This window comes from Phyllobates terribilis, unplaced genomic scaffold (genome assembly GCF_046119375.1).
Source record: "Phyllobates terribilis strain yellow unplaced genomic scaffold, ASM4611937v1 Scaffold_3__8_contigs__length_932513732, whole genome shotgun sequence".
NCBI lineage: Eukaryota > Metazoa > Chordata > Amphibia > Anura > Dendrobatidae > Phyllobates > Phyllobates terribilis.
This window is the reverse complement of record NW_027362763.1, coordinates 305900394-305918261: the sequence shown is the minus strand read 5'-3', so window position 1 is coordinate 305918261 and position 17868 is coordinate 305900394. Positions and strand designations below refer to the sequence as shown.

The following is a 17868-nucleotide window of genomic DNA, read 5'->3' as shown; positions in this document are numbered from 1 at the left end:
GGTGAAGTGACATCCTGCATGGGGGCATTATATGGGGGGAGTGACATCCTGCATAGGGGCATTATATGGGGGGAGTGACATCCTGCATGGAGCATTATATGGGGGGGTGACATCCTGCATGAGGCATTATATGGGGGGAGTGACATCCTGCATAGAGCATTATAAGGGGGTGGGGGTGACATCCTGCATGGAGCAAAATAAGGGGGGGTGACATCCCGCATGGGGCATTATAAGGTGGGGTGACATAATGCATGGGGCATTATAAGGGGGGTGACATCCTGCATAGGGCATTATAAGGGGGTGACTTCCTGCATGGGGCATTATAAGGGGGGAAACAGCTCGCATGGGGCATTATGTGGGGGGAACAGCCTGCGTGGGGCATTATGTGGGGGAAACTGCCTGCATGAGGCATTATGTGGGGGGACAGCCTGCATAGAGCGTTATATGGGGGCCAGTATTCTGTATAGAGCGTTATATGGGGGCCAGTATCCTGTATGCACTGTTATAAGGGGGCCAGTATCCTGTGTGGAGCATTATATGAGGGCCAGTATACTGTGTGGAGCGTTATATGGGGCCAGTATCCTGTATGGAGCGTTATATGGGGGCCAGTATTCTGTATGGAGCGATTTTCCGGTTTCTGAGCTATTGTGGAATTTACAATAGATATCGGTCATGTAATGTAAGAAGTGAAATATTTTGGCATTGTAATATATATATATATTTCTCTGCGGTATCTGTGCATAATGAATCATGGTATGTATTAAAAGGGCCCACTGAGACTCTTTCACCCAGGGCCCACAAAAACCTGGAGCCGGCCCTGCTGGTATCCCATATAATAAATCCAACTCCAGACCGAAAGTACATGTTGCTTCTTATTTATTTAGTCAACGCATTTTGAAGTACTACAGACTTTTTCATCAGGACAAGAAAAGCTGCACTGCACTTCTATGCCTTATAGCAGCGATCAGATTGCAGAAAGTGAAAGTCCCATAGTGGGACTAAGTAAAAAAGTGAAAAAAAATCACTATAATTATTATTATTTTTATATATATATATATATATATACACACACACATATATATATATATATATATATATATATATATATATATATATATATAATTGTACCCATAAATAAATACTATGAAAACAAAAAAACAATAAAAATACACATATTTGGAATCGCCGCGTTCGGAATGACCTGACCTATAGAACTGTCCCATTAGTTAACCCCTTTAGTGAACATGGTAAAAAAATAAAAAAACGATGCTTTATCATCATACCGCGGAACAAAAAGTCAACTAAAACGCGATCAAAAAGATGAATGTAAATTAGAATGGTACAGCTGAAAACTTCATCTTGTTCCGGAAAAAACAAGCTGCCATACAGCTGCATCAGACGAAAAATAAAAAAGTTATAGTGCTCAGAATAAAGCGATACAAAAATTTTTTTTTCTATAAAATAGTTTTTATTGTGTAAAAGCGTGAAAACATAAAAAAACTATGTAAATGTGTTATCTCTGTAAACGTACTGACCCAAAGAATAAAGCTGCCTTATCAATTTTACCACACGCAGAACGGCATAAATTAAAAAAAATATATATATCCTGAATTGTTGTTTTTTGTTTATTCTGCCTCACAAAAATCAGAATAGAAAGCGATTTAAAAATGTCACAAACCCAAAAATGGTACCAATAAAAAACGTCAACTTGTCCTGCAAAAAACAAGCCCTTACATGACTGTCGGCCGAAATATGGATAAATTATAGCTCTCAAAATATGGCAATAGAAAAACTTTTTTTTTTTTTTTTTTTTTAAAAGTCTTTTAGTATGTGACAGCAGCAAACATAAAAACCAGATATAAATCTGGTAATCACACCAACCTGAAGAATAAAGTCATCTAATCACTTATACCACACGAGGAATAGCGTAAAAAATAAAAAAAAAACAATTCTTCACCTGCTGCTGATTCGTTCTTTCTGCCTCCCAAAGATCGCAGAATAGCTAGGCTCGCATTTATCCTGCGCTCTGCGCTGAGCACTTACACCAGGGTTTCTGTGTAAATCTCTGAAATACGTGATTCAGAACCCCCGGTGTAAGATTTCCTATAATAAGGCAGGTGGAGGCACTGTGGACTCCGTCTGGCCTGTGATCTCACGGTGTCCGTCTTTTTATTAGGCGTGCATAAAAGTGACGTCGGCCACAGTTTTGTGAACCTCTGAAAAAAAGGACGCCGCTGAACAGAGGCCAGACTGAGTCCAGAGTAACTCTGCTGCCTCATTACAGTGAATGGATCCCTCGGGGGTTCCATCTGAATTACGTCACTCGGAAATTTAAATGGAAACCTCAATATCAGTGCTCAGTGTAGAGCACAGGATAAATGGGAACATTTTACATAACATTTTGGATCACAATAAAAGCTTTGACTCGCTACAAAAAAGGCAAGTCCCCACTCAGGTCCGTCATCTGTTAACGGAAATATGGGGGGCTTCCACGTTACTAGTAGTACAAAGGCTTTGGAAAAGCGAAATGACCCTTGCCCTCAAAAGAACGCGGATGACAAGGGTTAATATATGGGTCCATGAAAAACATGTACAGCAAACGGATGCCATCCATGTGCTGTACATGTTTAACATTGCAAAATATAGGAGAAGATTTGTCATTTCTTACTTTCTTTATGCATCTGTGAAACACACTGATGGTAAAAATGTACACACTGATGACACACTGATGGTAAAAATAGACACACAGAGGGCACACTGATGGAAAACACAGATGACACACTGATGGAAAACACAGATGACACCGGTACCAGTTTTTTCACGTACGTGTTTTATATGGACGTGTGAAGGAGGCCTTACAAAATGTTTTCTTTTGAGTGATCTATGAGAGTCCCAGGATACAGACTCCCACTGATCCGTTGCATATGTAAGGGACCGGCATGAAATAAAGTGATAGATAATTGTCAATCAAAATCTTTCGGTAAAGCTTCTTTAGGTTAATATGACGCGCCCCCTGGGCCTGTGCTGTGCAGGGGGATACCCGGAGCCGGATCGCTGGGGGTTGTAGTCTCAATGTGGCGGTGACCCGGTCCGTGCCCAGGGCGGTCAAACCAGTGGCAGTCTTGATGTATAGCAAATGTCCGACTACACCACCCGTGGATTGCGGTCAGTGGGGACCGCCGCCGCGCTGCAGACCGCTGAGGCTGATGTTGTTTGCGCAGCTGAGTATGGGATAACTCCCCACGGGAGAAGTATTGCCTCAGGGCAGCTAGTGTGGATGATGATGGGAGTGATGGTGTGAGCGTCCCAGTGCTAATGGTGCTGGTGCGGCGAGGAACCACAGAGACGTGCGGTTGCAGTTTTCAATGCTTTACTCACAGTTGTTGTTCATGTCAATGCTGCAGGCGATGACTGCCCGAACCGTGCTGCGTCCACCAGGCAAGGGACTCGGTCAACTCCCAGGTAATTCCAGAGTGTGGTTCAGAGCTCCCTTCTCTACCTTTCTCTGGCCGTCCCCACCAGTGACCCACCTTTGTCCAGCTTCCTCGGGCCTTCTGTTGGCGAAACCTCTCCCGGTTTCCCTGACCCTATACGGTATGCCTTTCTGGTGGATGTAGTGAGGGGTCGCACCAAGATGTGGTAACAACCTCCGGTCTTTGGCTGAGGAATCTGCTGCCTCCACCAATTTGGGTTCCGGTACCCTGTTCTGCCAACACTTCACCCTGTATCTCCTCTGGGCATATGGGGTTCCTTCGGTCCTCGTGTCTCTGGGCCTTTCTCTGTGTTCCTTGCTTCCTTTCTCCTCTGTTCCAGTTCCTTTCTTACTTTCCTTTCCGCTCCTTCTCCTCTCTCTTTCTGCTGTTTGTGGCCTCCACTCCAGGCCTGCCTCTGGAGCTGGGCCCAGACTGAGCCACAGCTCCCTGTCAGCCCTCTCTGGCTGAACTCCTGTCTTCTTCTCCTCCTCTCTGAACTGAACTGGCTGGACTGGACCCTGTCCTAAGATGGTGCCCACCTTATATACCTTCTTCTAACACCCGAGCCCAGGTGACTAGCAACCAATGGGCTCCTACCTATGCCCAGAGACCCACCCCTATCTGCTCCTACACCACTGGGTATTCCTCCCCCTCCCCACTCCAGCCAGGGACAGATGCTGTCGTGCCTGCACTTCTGTCTAGTGGGAGCACCGTTGAGCTGTCCCTCGGAAATGGGGTGTGTGTGGTGCATGCAGCTTACTGAGTCCTGGTCCACACTCCATCCTTACCCGGGAGTGGAATATCACACCTCTGGTCTGAGGTGCAATACCGCTGTAGCAGCCGAGCCCTCGGGGTGCTACAAATACACACTCAATTATCTCATAAGGCTATTGTCATTGTGCAAGAAGTTTGTTTTCAACTTGTAACATAGCCAGCATTTCACCTGTTAAATTAAAACTTTTTACTTTAGCTGATCCGCTGTATACTCTGCTTGATCATTGTGCGATTGCTGAATGTGTTATTTTGGCATATGTGCAATGTGCTCAATTACACTCCTGTAAGCGTGGATTCCCATTGATAGCTGTGACATAAAAGCTCAATGTGGATGACTGAGAATCCGTGTTGCAGACAGTTCCAGGTTCAATGTGTTTCAACATGCCCATCAATGTCTTAATCTTTTAAGAGAACACTAAGATGTAAATACATAATTTTCAACAATTTCTACAATTCCTTGGTGAGCCTGGACATGATGGGATTTTTTCGACTCATAAACTCTATGTGACTGCAGACTTGTGAGTCCTCGCATCGTGCGCACTTCGCGCTGTGAGGATTCTCTGGTTCCCTGTAGCGTTGGATGCGTGAACATAAGTATGTGATTTACATGCGGACACGTTCCGACTAGATGGGCCTTGTTCAGTACAAGTGTATTAAGCGAGACCTTATACAGTCTAGTCGGAATTTGTATGCAGATCACATACTTGCGATCACAGGACTTCCCGCTTTTGACATCAGACAATCACCACCGCGCATAGTGCGGGTGATGTCATGATTCACAACTCTGCAGTCACATAGAGTGACTGCAAACTTGTAGCCTAAGGTCGGATTTCCCCTTTAGCATCATCATTAACAATTGCAGTGAAGGTTATAATTTTCTCATCCACAAGTCTTTGAACAGTGGAAAGTTCTTCCCCAGGATCACCCCTCGTATTAGGATTTAACTAGTTCCACAGTATGACAGGTTCCACAAGAAGCCTCTAATGTGACCAAAGTTGTCACAAGGCCCCTACCCAATGTCACCTGAATGTCATGGCTGGCATTCACTAGTGAGACAAATCTGAGTGACTCAGTCTCTGAAACAGTCCCAGGAGACTGAATTGTGCATAAAAACAAGGAAAGTCATCTGGGTATGTAACACTCCATCAGCTCAGTTATGGAGAAAATGGCAGCACCATGCCAAGGTCCATGATGCTGACAATACTGTATGCAGCCCTGGTCCACAGCATGAGAGCCTGGTGTAGACTTTAGGTTTTTTTGAGATATGGTCAAACTTTGCCTAAGGAAGGGTGTGCATGGAATAAAATAATTAAAGTACTCACCTGTTAAATCCAGCTGTTGTTCCAATCCAGTACTTGCTGCTAGTTGCTAGATACTTGGCAGCATCTGCAAGTACCATGTACTACCCATGACCACTGCAGTCAATCAATGTCTTTTAGCAGTGAACGTCATGAGGCCACTAACTGGCTACATGTGGCAGACAAATGGTGACTGGTATGGAGGACCTGAGCAGCAACACTGGAATTGCATTGACCTTTTATTATTTTATCTCATTTCCACCCCTTGAGCAAGTTTGACTGAGTTTGAAAAATTCCTTAAAGTCATTTTCGCTGCTTTATTAATGGTAATCTTTCAACAAGTTTATGCATCTCAATGTAATGCCAGCTTAAAATAGGGACTGAGCCCCTTATTCCAGTGCTGAATCACTTACTTGCTGTAGTTTTGATAATCACTGTTTTATCTGCTAGTCCTCTCAGTGATGAGCTCTGGCTATCCTACACAATTGATTGATAGGTTTCTGCCTAAATTGAGATTAGACAGAAAGCTGCCAATCAGTGATAGGGGTAGTGATAGGCAGAACTCATGAATATTAAGGACTACATAGCAGGGACTCATCATTGAACAGAATAAAACTCACAATTTTGCACACTGCCCCATATGCAGGCAAGACGCTCTGCAGCTCAGTGATCTGACAGCTGCAGAGTGATGAGGTCAGAAGTGTGTGACCTCATCACTCCACTGCGCTGCACGTCGGGTCGGGGAGATGACGAGTGCTCCCCTCCTCCCAGCGCTGCAGTGTTGCTCACATGTATTCACGTCTAAGAGACGTGAATACATCTGAGCAGTGAGCACAAAGAAGCCGTGCAGCCATGGCTTTGTTTCAGTATAACGGCGTAGCGTAGCTCCGGGTGGGTACCCCATGGCAGGCCCCCCTGAGCACGGGGCCCGGGGCGACAGTACCCTCTGCCCCCCGTAGCTACGCTACTGTTGATGGCCTATCCTAAGGATAGACCATCAATATAAAAGTCCTGGACAATCCCTTTAAGTAATTATGAAGGGAAACCGTAAAAAGACCGTAGTGACACAGGGCTGCTGTGGTTAAAAGCAGCAGCATGACCACTATGTGTGAATGCAACCTAACAATGTATTATACGGATGTGTGCTGTCCGAATAAAAATCGGACAGCACACTGACCAATGTAACTAAATAGGATATGTTCAGATGATAGTTTTGACATACGGACTGAATGTCCATGTTATGAAAATTGCAGCATGCACTATAGTCTTCCGAGTATTGGATGAGAATCGCCTATACAAGTCTATGGGTGTGCAAAATCAGATCCTGTATGGAACATCTTTGTAGCATCGGATTTTTATGGCCACATTGCTATTATTAACTTAGGAAACTGTATTTGATTGTGTACACTTAAAATGTTGATGTATAAAAATGGATGCCAGACGGATGTCACACGGACATAAAAAACGGACACACGGATAACAATATGGATGAAAATCATCCGAATCATCTGGATGAAACTCAGACTATTTTTCATACACCAGTCTGTTGGCTTCAACCCAGTAAGCATTTGTTTCAGCGCGTTCATGTTTAGCTGCCTCACATACCCCTTGATGAGCTGCTTCTAGTAGAGATGCAGTTACTTATCCTCTGGGAGGAATCCATTTTAGATTAGGACCGCTAAGTCCTCATACTAGGAAGGTTACCACTGTATGAAATGATTTTACTTTTTTATGTATGTAGAGACATAGAAATATATTTTAATAAAAAAAATATGTGCACATGATAACTAGAATTTTTGCTGTTTTAAGGGAAGCCTTTTCTCCTGTACCTGGCAAGGCAAAAAGAAAAGAGAGCAGCACGGATGGGGTGAGAGCTGCAGATAAAGTGAAGAAACAGGTGTCCAATGCTGGAGAAGACAGGGCAATGCTTTTGGGCTTCACTATGATGGGGCTCTCTGTCCTCATGTTCTTTTTGCTTGGGATCGCAATTTTGAAACCATTCATGCTCAGGTGAGCAACATACAAACATTGAAGTGAGATAATGGGAACAGCAGGCTGATCATGTGAACTAGAAAGTTGACTTTTATGTGGAACCATCTAAAAAATGCAGAAGATAAATATAGCAAAGTTGGGTACACATAAAATGGATTATGAGTTAATTACTTTCAGACCAGAAAACATAGGAATATCGTGTATGGAGAAACCTGATCACAGAACAATCCCATTGTTTCCTATCTAGCGAGACTTGTGTCCGGTCCCGAAGCTGGATAGAGAAATGTCGCATGTAGCATAGTTCTGTCCTTTTTCAGATGCTGGACAGATGTACAACTCAGTCGTGTTTGATTTTAGATAAGTATTAAAATTTGAGAGCCCTCATTGGTTGTTACCTTTTAATGGCTAACTGAAAACATGGTAAGGCTATGTTCCCACATGTTGTGATTTTTTTACGTCAGAAATCTGCAGCAAAACTGATCTCTGGCAGGAAATCAGCTGCATCAAATCTGCAGGTTTTGCTGCATTTTTTTATGCGTTTTTTTTTCAGCGTTTTTTTCCCCTATCCTTCTGTCTCTAGTTATGCATGTACATAAAGTTCTGTGAAAAAAAAGAACCCCATTCTATTTTGCCATCAAATATGCAGAAAAAACACTGAAAAAAATTTACCTGCGTTTTTTGGTGTGTTTTTTTTCAGCGTTTTTTTCACCACCCATTACTTCCTATGGTTGAAAAAACGCTGAAAAAATGCTGAAAGAAGTGACATGCTCTATTTTCCAACAATACAACCAAGGCACAAAATACGCAGCAGAAAAAAACACAAGAAGTGGGAATGGAGAATTCTGGTTTCTCATAGACTTTGCTGGTACTGTAAAATGCCACTGAAAATTTGCATAAAAATCTGCTGCGAAACACAATGTGTGGGGACATAGCCTTAGTGGACAAAAAATCACTTTCAAGCTTGGCCATATAAAAGATTTGCATATTGTAGTGAAATTTTGCTTTCCATTACTGAGCCAGTCTCCTGCAAATATGCATGGTTATCAAATGCAAAGTAATTCTGAGTGAGGATCAATTTTCCCTGCAACCAGAAAAAATGTAAAACTAGTCCATTTATAATGAAAACTGACAAGATAAAGATCCCAAACTCACATCAGGACTACAAGATCCCAGGTACTTTCATCTGCTTCACATTTAATGTGGTGTACTTAATTATATGTATCAAATGTCCAACTAGGGGTCTCTATGTGGGGGAGACAGGACTAAAGCTTAGAACAAGAATGAATTCTCATTGCCACACAATAAAAGAAAAAAGAATAGATCTACCTGTGGCCAAACATTTTTGTATCCCTGATCACAGCATCATGGACATGAAGTTTATTGTATTGAAAGGTAATTTCACATCCCAGAACAACAGAAGAGTCTGGGAGTACAAACTTATGACAAGCTTTGACACACTCAAAGCAGGAATGAATGAGTTGCATGGATTTATGTCATTTTACATCAAGTGAGGAATGTGCTTCTCCGACCTGTGGGGGCATTACAACCATGGACCAGACCTCAATCAGAGGACAATAAAACTTTCACACTCATTTCCACAACTGTTTCTCCCCTTCCCGTATTGATAACTGTAGGTAAAACTTGGCACTCAAAGAGGATAGGTGAAAAAACGTGATGGTTTAATTCTTATCCAAAATAGTCCATAAATTATGACATTTCGGTCCACACAGGACATTTTGGTCCACACAGGAGGGTTGCATTGACAATCCAACACAATGGACAGCACTTTGAACACATCAGATAAATGAGCACTGTGTACAAACAAATGCAAAGAATGCAGCGCTGATGCAGAGTGATGTCGTCACTTTTAGGAGTGCTGAGTTTTACTCACATTTGTTAATACGGATGGGAACCCTACTCTGGCACCTCCTCCGCTGCATTCCGGAGTGCCGTATATTTTTCATTTGCTATAGTCTTTCCATATTGATAGTTCTGCTTCACGTCACTTGTCTCATTACTGCATTTTTATATGTCCTGTTGTGTATAAATATGCGACTCTTCAGATTTTGCGTTATACTAGCCTGATGAAGAAACCTGAGTAGTCTTGAAAGCTTGCAATTAACATATTTTCAGTTAGCTATGAAGAGGTATCAAAACACAAATTTTAATATGTTTTTATCTACTGGCTAACACGATGCAAAGAGATATTCTTCATGGTTTGGGATAAGGAGCTGACTATGCTGATTTATTATTTATTTATATAGTGCCATTGATTCCATGGTGCTGTACATAAGAAGGGGTTACATACAAAATACAAGGTGGGACATTTATATGGATACACCTACAGTAAATTAAATGGGAATGGTTGGTGATATCAACTTCCTGTTTGTGGCACATTAGTATATGGAAGGGGGAAAACTTTTCCAGATGGGTGGTGACCATGGTGGCCATTTTGAAGTCGGCCATTTTGGATTTGGATTTGGATTTTTTTCAATGGGAAGAGGGGCATGTGACACATCAAACTTATTGAGAATTTCATAATAAAAACAATGGTGTGCTTGCTTTTAACGTAACTTTATTCTTTTATGAGTTTTTAACAAGTTTATGACCACTTATAAAATGTGTTCAAAGTGCTGCCCATTGTGTTGGATTGTCAATGCAACCCTCTTCTCCCACTCTTGACACACTGATAGCAACACCGCAAAAGAAATGCTAGCACAGCCTTCCAGTATCCGTTGTTTCAGATGCTGCACATCTCGTATCTTCACAGCATAGACAATTGCCTTCAGATGACCCCAAAGATAAAAGTCTAAGGGGGTCAGATAGGGAGACCTTGGTGGCCATTCACCTGGCCCACGACGACCACTCCACTTTCCAGGAAACTGTTCATGTAGGAATGCTCGGACCTGACACCCATAATGTGGTGGTGCACCATCTTGTTGGAAAAACTCAGGGAACGTGCCATCTTCAGTGCATAAAGAGGGCAACACATCATCATGTAGCAATTTCAGATATCCAGTGGCATTGAGGTTTGCATTGATGAAGAATGGCCCCACTATCTTTGTACCCCATATACCATACCATACCATCAAGATACGAGATGTGCAGCATCTGAAACAACGGATACTGGAAGCCTGTGCTACCATTTCTTCTGCGGTGTTGCTATCAGTGTGTCAAGAGTGGGAGAAGAGGGTTGCATTGACAGCACTTTGAACACATTTTATAAGTGGTCATAAACTTGTAAAAAACTCATGAAAGAATAAAGTTATGTTAAAACCAAGTACACCATTGTTTTTCTTATGAAATTCTCAATAAGTTTGATGTGTCACATGACCCTGTTCCCATTAAAAAAAATAAAGTTGGGTCCAAAATGGCCACCTTCAAAATGGCCACCATGGTCACCACCCATCTGGAAAAGTTTTCCTCCTCCAATATACTAATGTGCCACAAACAGGAAGTTGATATCACCAACTATTCCCATTTAATTTAGGTGTATCCATATAAATGGCCCACCCTGTACAGATATCACATACAGTAAACGAACTAACAATGATAGACTGGTACAGGGGGAAGAGCACCCTGCCCTTGCAGGCTTACATTCTACAGGATGATGGGGAAGGAGACAGTAGGTGGAGGGGTTGCAGTAGCTCCGGTGTTTTTGAGGTGGCAGCAAGCAAGGTCATGGCAGACTGTAAGCTTGTTTGAAGAGATGGGTTTTCAGCTTCCTTCTGAAGGATCCGAATGTGGCTGATAATCGGACGTGTTGAGGCACAGAATTCCATAGGACGGGGGATATTTGGGAGAAATCTTGGAGGCGATTGTGTGAGGAACGAATAAGTGTGGAGAAGAGAAGGAGGTCTTGGGAGGACCGGAGATTACGTGAGGGAATATATCGGGAGATTAGTTCAGAGATATATGGAGGAGAGAGGTTATGGCTGGCTTTGTAGGTCAGTGTTAGTAGTTTGAACTGGATATGCTGGAAAATTGGGAGGGGTTTGCAAAGTGGGGGGGGGGGGGGGGGTAGCAGAAGAGTAGCTCCTTTCCTGATCCTTTGTGATTGAGACCTTGCAATCCAACATGTTGAAGAACTTGTGTATGACAATTGTAGCAAGATGTATGAGGTGTCCCTACAAAGCATCAGTGAGGACAAGAAAGTTTACCCTCATTAGAACGTCTGCCCTTGTACTGCATTATTGCTGCTGTTACTTATTTGGACTGATAAACTGGATATTATTTCACCATATGAAAGCCTATGTCACAGTCACAACCACTAGGCTTAAAACTAAATCTAACCCAAACAGAGAGTAAGGTGCCTAAAAGTAAAATAAAAGTATTAGATTATGCCTATGTTTAGACATACATATGACCATATATTCACCAGAATGCAATAGCCCATAAATCTCCTTGATCCAGAAGTCAGTAAATCCCCGAACACATCAGTAATAAAGATGATAAATGGCCTCATTATACAGAGAGAGGACTTAAACTATACAACTTCATCTATTAGCCATTCAGTAGAAAATAAAGACCATTTGAATGTCAAAGAGATCATATATTCACAGAAAAAGGGGGCGATGACATGAAAAAAAGCTCCTGATGTCCCACTCTGGAGTCACTAAATTCTGTACTTGGAGAAATATGACAGTAATGGGCAGAAACTGGTCTTTCTGATGTCATTTGCAGCATTGTCCATCTATTACACAGAAATAGGAAGGAAATGTTCTCATTCTGCCCCCTCACTTAAAATCAGCGCTGTGCCATGGATATTTTCACCTTGAGTATTAAAGGGAATCTGTCACCTCAGAACGTGCTATTTATGTGCAAATATAGGGTTAATCTGCAGGCATATAATGTTACAATGCTGCCCATCCACCTTCCTGCAAGTGTGGCTACCAGGAGAACACTAACTTATTTCCTCCCAGGAGCCTCCAGCTTTAAGTCATGAGGGTGTGCACGGAGCAATTACAGTCTCCTCTCACAGCATTGCCCATCATGCAGGGTGTCCCTAAAGTCTGGACACATAGGAATTCTCGTTAACTATCAAATATTTTTTTTCCTCCACAGATTAAATATGGCTTTGTCGAAAGAAGAAAGAATGTCATGTGAGCGTTGGCTGTAAGCACGCCCCGCACTTTGACACCTCGCTGCACAGATTCGCTAAAGCGTGGACTGTCAATCAAAGTACCGGGGCCTGATTACAGCTGCCGCCCACAGTATAGTGAGCAGTGCTATGAGCGGTGACTGTAAGCACTCTGTGCACTGTCCCCGTGACTGAAAGCCGGTAGCTCCTGGGAAGAAATAAGTTAATTATCTCCCGGTAGCCACACTTACAGTAAGGAGGCCAGACAGCATTGTAATGCTATTCACCTGCAGATGAACCCTATAGCTTTCTGAGGTGACAGGTTCCCTTTAAGCCTGCTATTCTTTTTACGCTTAATTTGGGCTTTAATGTGAATAGAATTCTAGTTGTGATAAAATAAATAAATATGATAAAATTAAGGTGCTTGACAATAGAGTAGATGTACAATATTGCAAGTCCTCATCATAAAGGACATATGCTCACTGACGAATTCAGATATCAGGACAAATAAAAGACCAAACCTTTTTATCGTCTACCAGTGTCTGGAATGAAGAGGCGAACTGCACAATTATCCAAACTGATATCATGGATGACTGGATAGACTGTTCATTCACATGTGGTGTTGATTGCCACGGACAATCCAAGTATCCCTGTCTTCAGATACTGGTGAACGTATCCGGTTCTGACTATGTGGCTGCCCTGCATTACAACGAAGAAGCTGTCCAGATAAATCCTAAAGTAAGTGTCCACACAAATCTGAAGTACAGTGGATGCTCATTGAGGTACATTTCTGTTGTCATCTTCCATCTACTTGCCAAGTTCCAATGTATTTCCCATAGTAATATTTTGTGTCATCTTTTACTAATATAGACCATGTTCCTATTGATATCATTGTCAGTAGACCAATACAGTTGGTATTTTTTAATGGCCGCTATGTGCCACTAATTCCTGCTGTTAACATTCTGGAATCCTGACTGGGATACAAGGGGTAAAGTTTCTTCTTGCGGAGAGTGACATGTTAAGCCTGACATGCCGAAGAGAAGAGACTTTTAAGCTGCAATGCTCCTCTGGGAAATATGCAAATTGTCTCTTCAGAGAGGAAAAAGACAAACTCTAGTGCCACCTATAGGAAGTAGCAATCCTAAAAGTCAATATCGACTCTCTAATGAGCCTTGTCATGTGACTTTAATCCTAAGTCATGTGACAAGGCTCGTTAGAGAGTTGATATTGACTTTTATGATCTCTACTTCCTAAAGGTGCCACTAGAGTTCTAGTCCTAAAGAGACAATTTGCATGGATTCCTGACTGAAATCTAAGGAATCCCAGTGATTTGTATTACTTTGCTTGTATCTATTTGCAAATAGATTTGAGACCGCTTTCATGCCCACTTATAAATTTCATTTCTGACAGTAGAATTGAGACTGATGTTTTTGGACTGTGAACTAAATACAATTAATCATAAAGTTCACATCTCCCATGATAAATATTAATATCATATAACTAATATCATAGAGCAACATATACCAGATGACTCAATAATTTGTACCATGGATATCTGTTTGTGGAAGGACCCAAAAGTGTTTTGGCATGTTCACATGGCGTCTTCAGGCTAATTCTGCCTGGAAAACCTCTAAAAACGTAAAAAAATAATGAACATATGCACAGCGATGTCAAAACGAATTGCTGTGCATATGTCCAGTCTTTTGTCACTTCTTTTAATGGCTTCAGGCTTCTTAGCAGCTAAAATAGGTGACCTGGACCATTATTCTGGCGGCTTCAAAGCTTTCAAGCTGCCAGTATTTTCTATGTAAAGTTAAAAAAAAAAATCTGTAAAAATAACTATAAAGATGACAAAAAAGATGCTTCAGGAAAAACAATGTCGGCCTCTATAAGTTGTCGTGTGCACACACCTTTATAAACAGTTTCATTGTGAAATCCAATTACAGTTTGGTACTTCCTGAGTATTTTGGATAGTCAGCGTCAGCAAGGAATCTACAGGGAAAATCCATAAAAATCAAATAGAAAGGTAAGGTATTTTAATATCAAAAGGAGAAAAGAAGTGTAAAATTCTTTAACTAGATGTAGTATGTATGAATAAAAATAAAATACCCATTAGTATCCAGTTAAATTCCCTCCCCACTCCAGCACCACTGCCGCTCAATTGGTCCCTGCTAGTCTTGATGTGCTACACATCCAAGTGGACCAGTGATTGGATGCAGCAGTCACGTGACTGCACATGATGTCATTGCTGCAGGACAAGCAAACACAATGACTGGGATCATTAGGGCATCTATTCTGGAGTGGTGGAGGACTTAGTTGAAGACTATTGGTTATTTTATATATATATATATATATATATATATATATATATATATATATATATATATATATATATATATATATATATATATATAAATATATATATATATACACAGTTAGGTCCATATATATTTGGACAGAGATAACATTTTTCTAATTTTGGTTCTAGACATTACCACAATGAATTTTAAACAAAACAATTCAGATGCAGTTGAAGTTCAGACTTTCAGCTTTCATTTGAGGGTATCCACATTAAAATTGGATGAAGGGTTTAGGAGTTTCAGCTCCTTAACATGTGCCACCCTGTTTTTAAAGGGACCAAAAGTAATTGGACAATTGACTCCAAGGCTATTTCATGGACAGGTGTGAGCAATCCCTTCGTTATGTCATTCTCAATTAAGCAGATAAAAGGCCTGGAGTTGATTTGAGGTGTGGTGCTTGCATTTGGAAGGTTTTGCTGTGAAGTAAACATGCGGTCAAAGGAGCTCTCCATGCAGGTGAAACAAGCCATCCTTAAGCTGCAAAAACAGAAAAAACCCATCCGAGAAATTGCTACAATATTAGGAGTGGCAAAATCTACAGTTTGGTACATCCTGAGAAAGAAAGAAAGCACTGGTGAACTCATCAATGCAAAAAGACCTGGGAGCCCACGGAAGACAACAGTGGTGGATGATCGCAGAATAATCTCCATGGTGAAGAGAAACCCCTTCACAACAGCCAACCAAGTGAACAACACTCTCTAGCAGGTAGGTGTATCAATATCCAAATCTACCATAAAGAGAAGACTGCATGAAAGTAAATACAGAGGGTTCACTGCACGGTGCAAGCCACTCATAAGCATCAAGAATAAAAAGGCTAGACTGGACTTTGCTAAAAAACATCTAAAAAAGCCAGCACAGTTCTGGAAGAACATTCTTTGGACAGATGAAACCAAGATCAACCTCTACCAGAATGATGGAAAGAGAAAAGTATGGCGAAGGCGTGGTACAGCTCATGATCCAAAGCATACCACATCATCTGTAAAACACAGCCGAGGCAGTGTGATGGCTTGGGCATGCATGGCTGCCAGTGGCACTGGGTCACTAGTGTTTATTGATGATGTGACACAGGACAGAAGCAGCCAAATGAATTCTGATGTATTCAGAGCCATACTGTGTGCTCAGATCCAGCCAAATGCAGCCAAACTGATTGGTCGTCGTTTCATACTACAGATGGACAATGACCCAAAACATAAAGCCAAAGCAACCCAGGAGTTTATTAAAGCAAAGAAGTGGAATATTCTTGAATGGCCAAGTCAGTCACCTAATCTCAACCCAATTGAGCATGCATTTCACTTGTTAAAGACTAAACTTCAGACAGAAAGGCCCACAAACAAACAGCAACTGAAATCCACCGCAGTGAAGACCTGGCAGAGCATCAAAAAGGAGGAAACACAGTGTCTGGTGATGTCCATGAGTTCAAGACTTCAGGCAGTCATTGCCAACAAAGGGTTTTCAACCAAGTACTAGAAATGAACATTTTATTTACAATTATTTAATCTGTCCAATTACTTTTGGTGCCTTTAAAAACAGGGTGGCACATGTTAATGAGCTGAAACTCCTAAACCCTTCATCCAATTTTAATGTGGATACCCTCAAATGAAAGCTGAAAGTCTGAACTTCAACTGCATCTGAATTGTTTTGTTTAAAATTCATTGTGGTAATGTCTAGAACCAAAATTAGAAAAATGTTGTCTCTGTCCAAATATATATGGACCTAACTGTGTGTGTGTATATATATATATATATATATATATATATATATATATATATATGTATATATATATATATATATATATACACACACACATATATATATGTATATGTGTAATTTTTAATCTCAGAAAACCGCTTTCCTTTCCCATATATATATTTTTTTTCTGCCTGATTCATTTTCATTACGTTCTTTGTCATATGTAACTGAATTATTTCTTTATACAGTGCTTTTATGTCCCTAAGTGCCAACGAGACAAAAACGATTTGCTGGATGGAGTGCTTGATGTGAAACTATATTTTGAACACAAGAATGACACTCCTTTTGTGTGTTTCCATCGACCTGATAGTAAGCCAGAAGATGTCATACTGATTAAAAAGTATGACCGAACTGTGGTCTTTCATTGCTTGTTTTGGCCAACATTAATGCTGATTGGAGGAGCTGCCATAGTTGGAATGGTTAAGCTAACCCAACATTTATCCTTGCTGTGTATGCTGTATTGCAATTCACCAAGAGAAGAACCTGGAAGCATGACACCCCGGGCCGACTCTCAGCAGAGCAGAGCCAGAAAAGACGATAAAACTTTAAGGTGGAGATCAAATTCCCGCACAACAAACACAATTTAATGAACACAGGACAGGAAATGTACATAATTACTATATCAGGAGTCTAATACGGCAGACAGAACTGTAGCGTACAACCATGTTATATAATATGAATAGGACGTGTTTTCTACCTGTACATTTATTTTTCTAGAATATAATAGTAATTTGAAAATGTTTTTAGTACTTACAATATTTACAATAAACTTAATAAGCCAAGTGCTGCCAACTTTCTGTCATTGAACTTGTTCCTGATTACATACTTTAAAGTGAAGCTCTGCCTTCAGATCTTTCTTTGTTATATTACATTATTGAACAGATCCCATTTCATTAAATGCTCCTAGGCATGACCATAGTAATACTGCAGTTACTGCTGGGCAATGGCCGCATGTGGCAGGTTAGCTTTAAGGGCTCATGCCCTGATCAGAATGGCATCAGTTTTTCTTGTACATGGAGAAAAAAAAAAAGTTTCTCTACCTTCTCCATTCTGTGAATCCGTGAAAATCGGACCATACTCGCTGTCCAATTTTTTTCATAAACCCATAGATTAGCATTTCCGATTTTAATTTGACACTGATC

The 17868-nt window shown here is 41.2% G+C and overlaps 1 protein-coding gene across 4 annotated transcripts in view; it reads left to right on the top strand.

Annotated features, from left to right (window-relative positions):
* KCNMB3 (potassium calcium-activated channel subfamily M regulatory beta subunit 3) overlaps positions 1-17501 on the top strand; it is a 148819-nt gene extending 131318 nt beyond the window's left edge. For 2 of the 4 annotated variants that reach the window (XM_073674951.1, XM_073674950.1), the window contains exons 2-4: positions 7355-7555; positions 13157-13355; positions 16915-17501. In XM_073674951.1, the coding sequence (XP_073531052.1) occupies positions 7355-7555; positions 13157-13355; positions 16915-17313 (799 nt within the window). In that variant the 3' untranslated portion in view covers positions 17314-17501. Of the gene's footprint in view, positions 1-7354; positions 7556-13156; positions 13356-16914 lie in introns of those variants that run through there. The other 2 variants (XM_073674952.1, XR_012318384.1) reach the window with 2 other exon arrangements.
* The last annotated feature ends 367 nt before the right edge of the window (positions 17502-17868 follow it).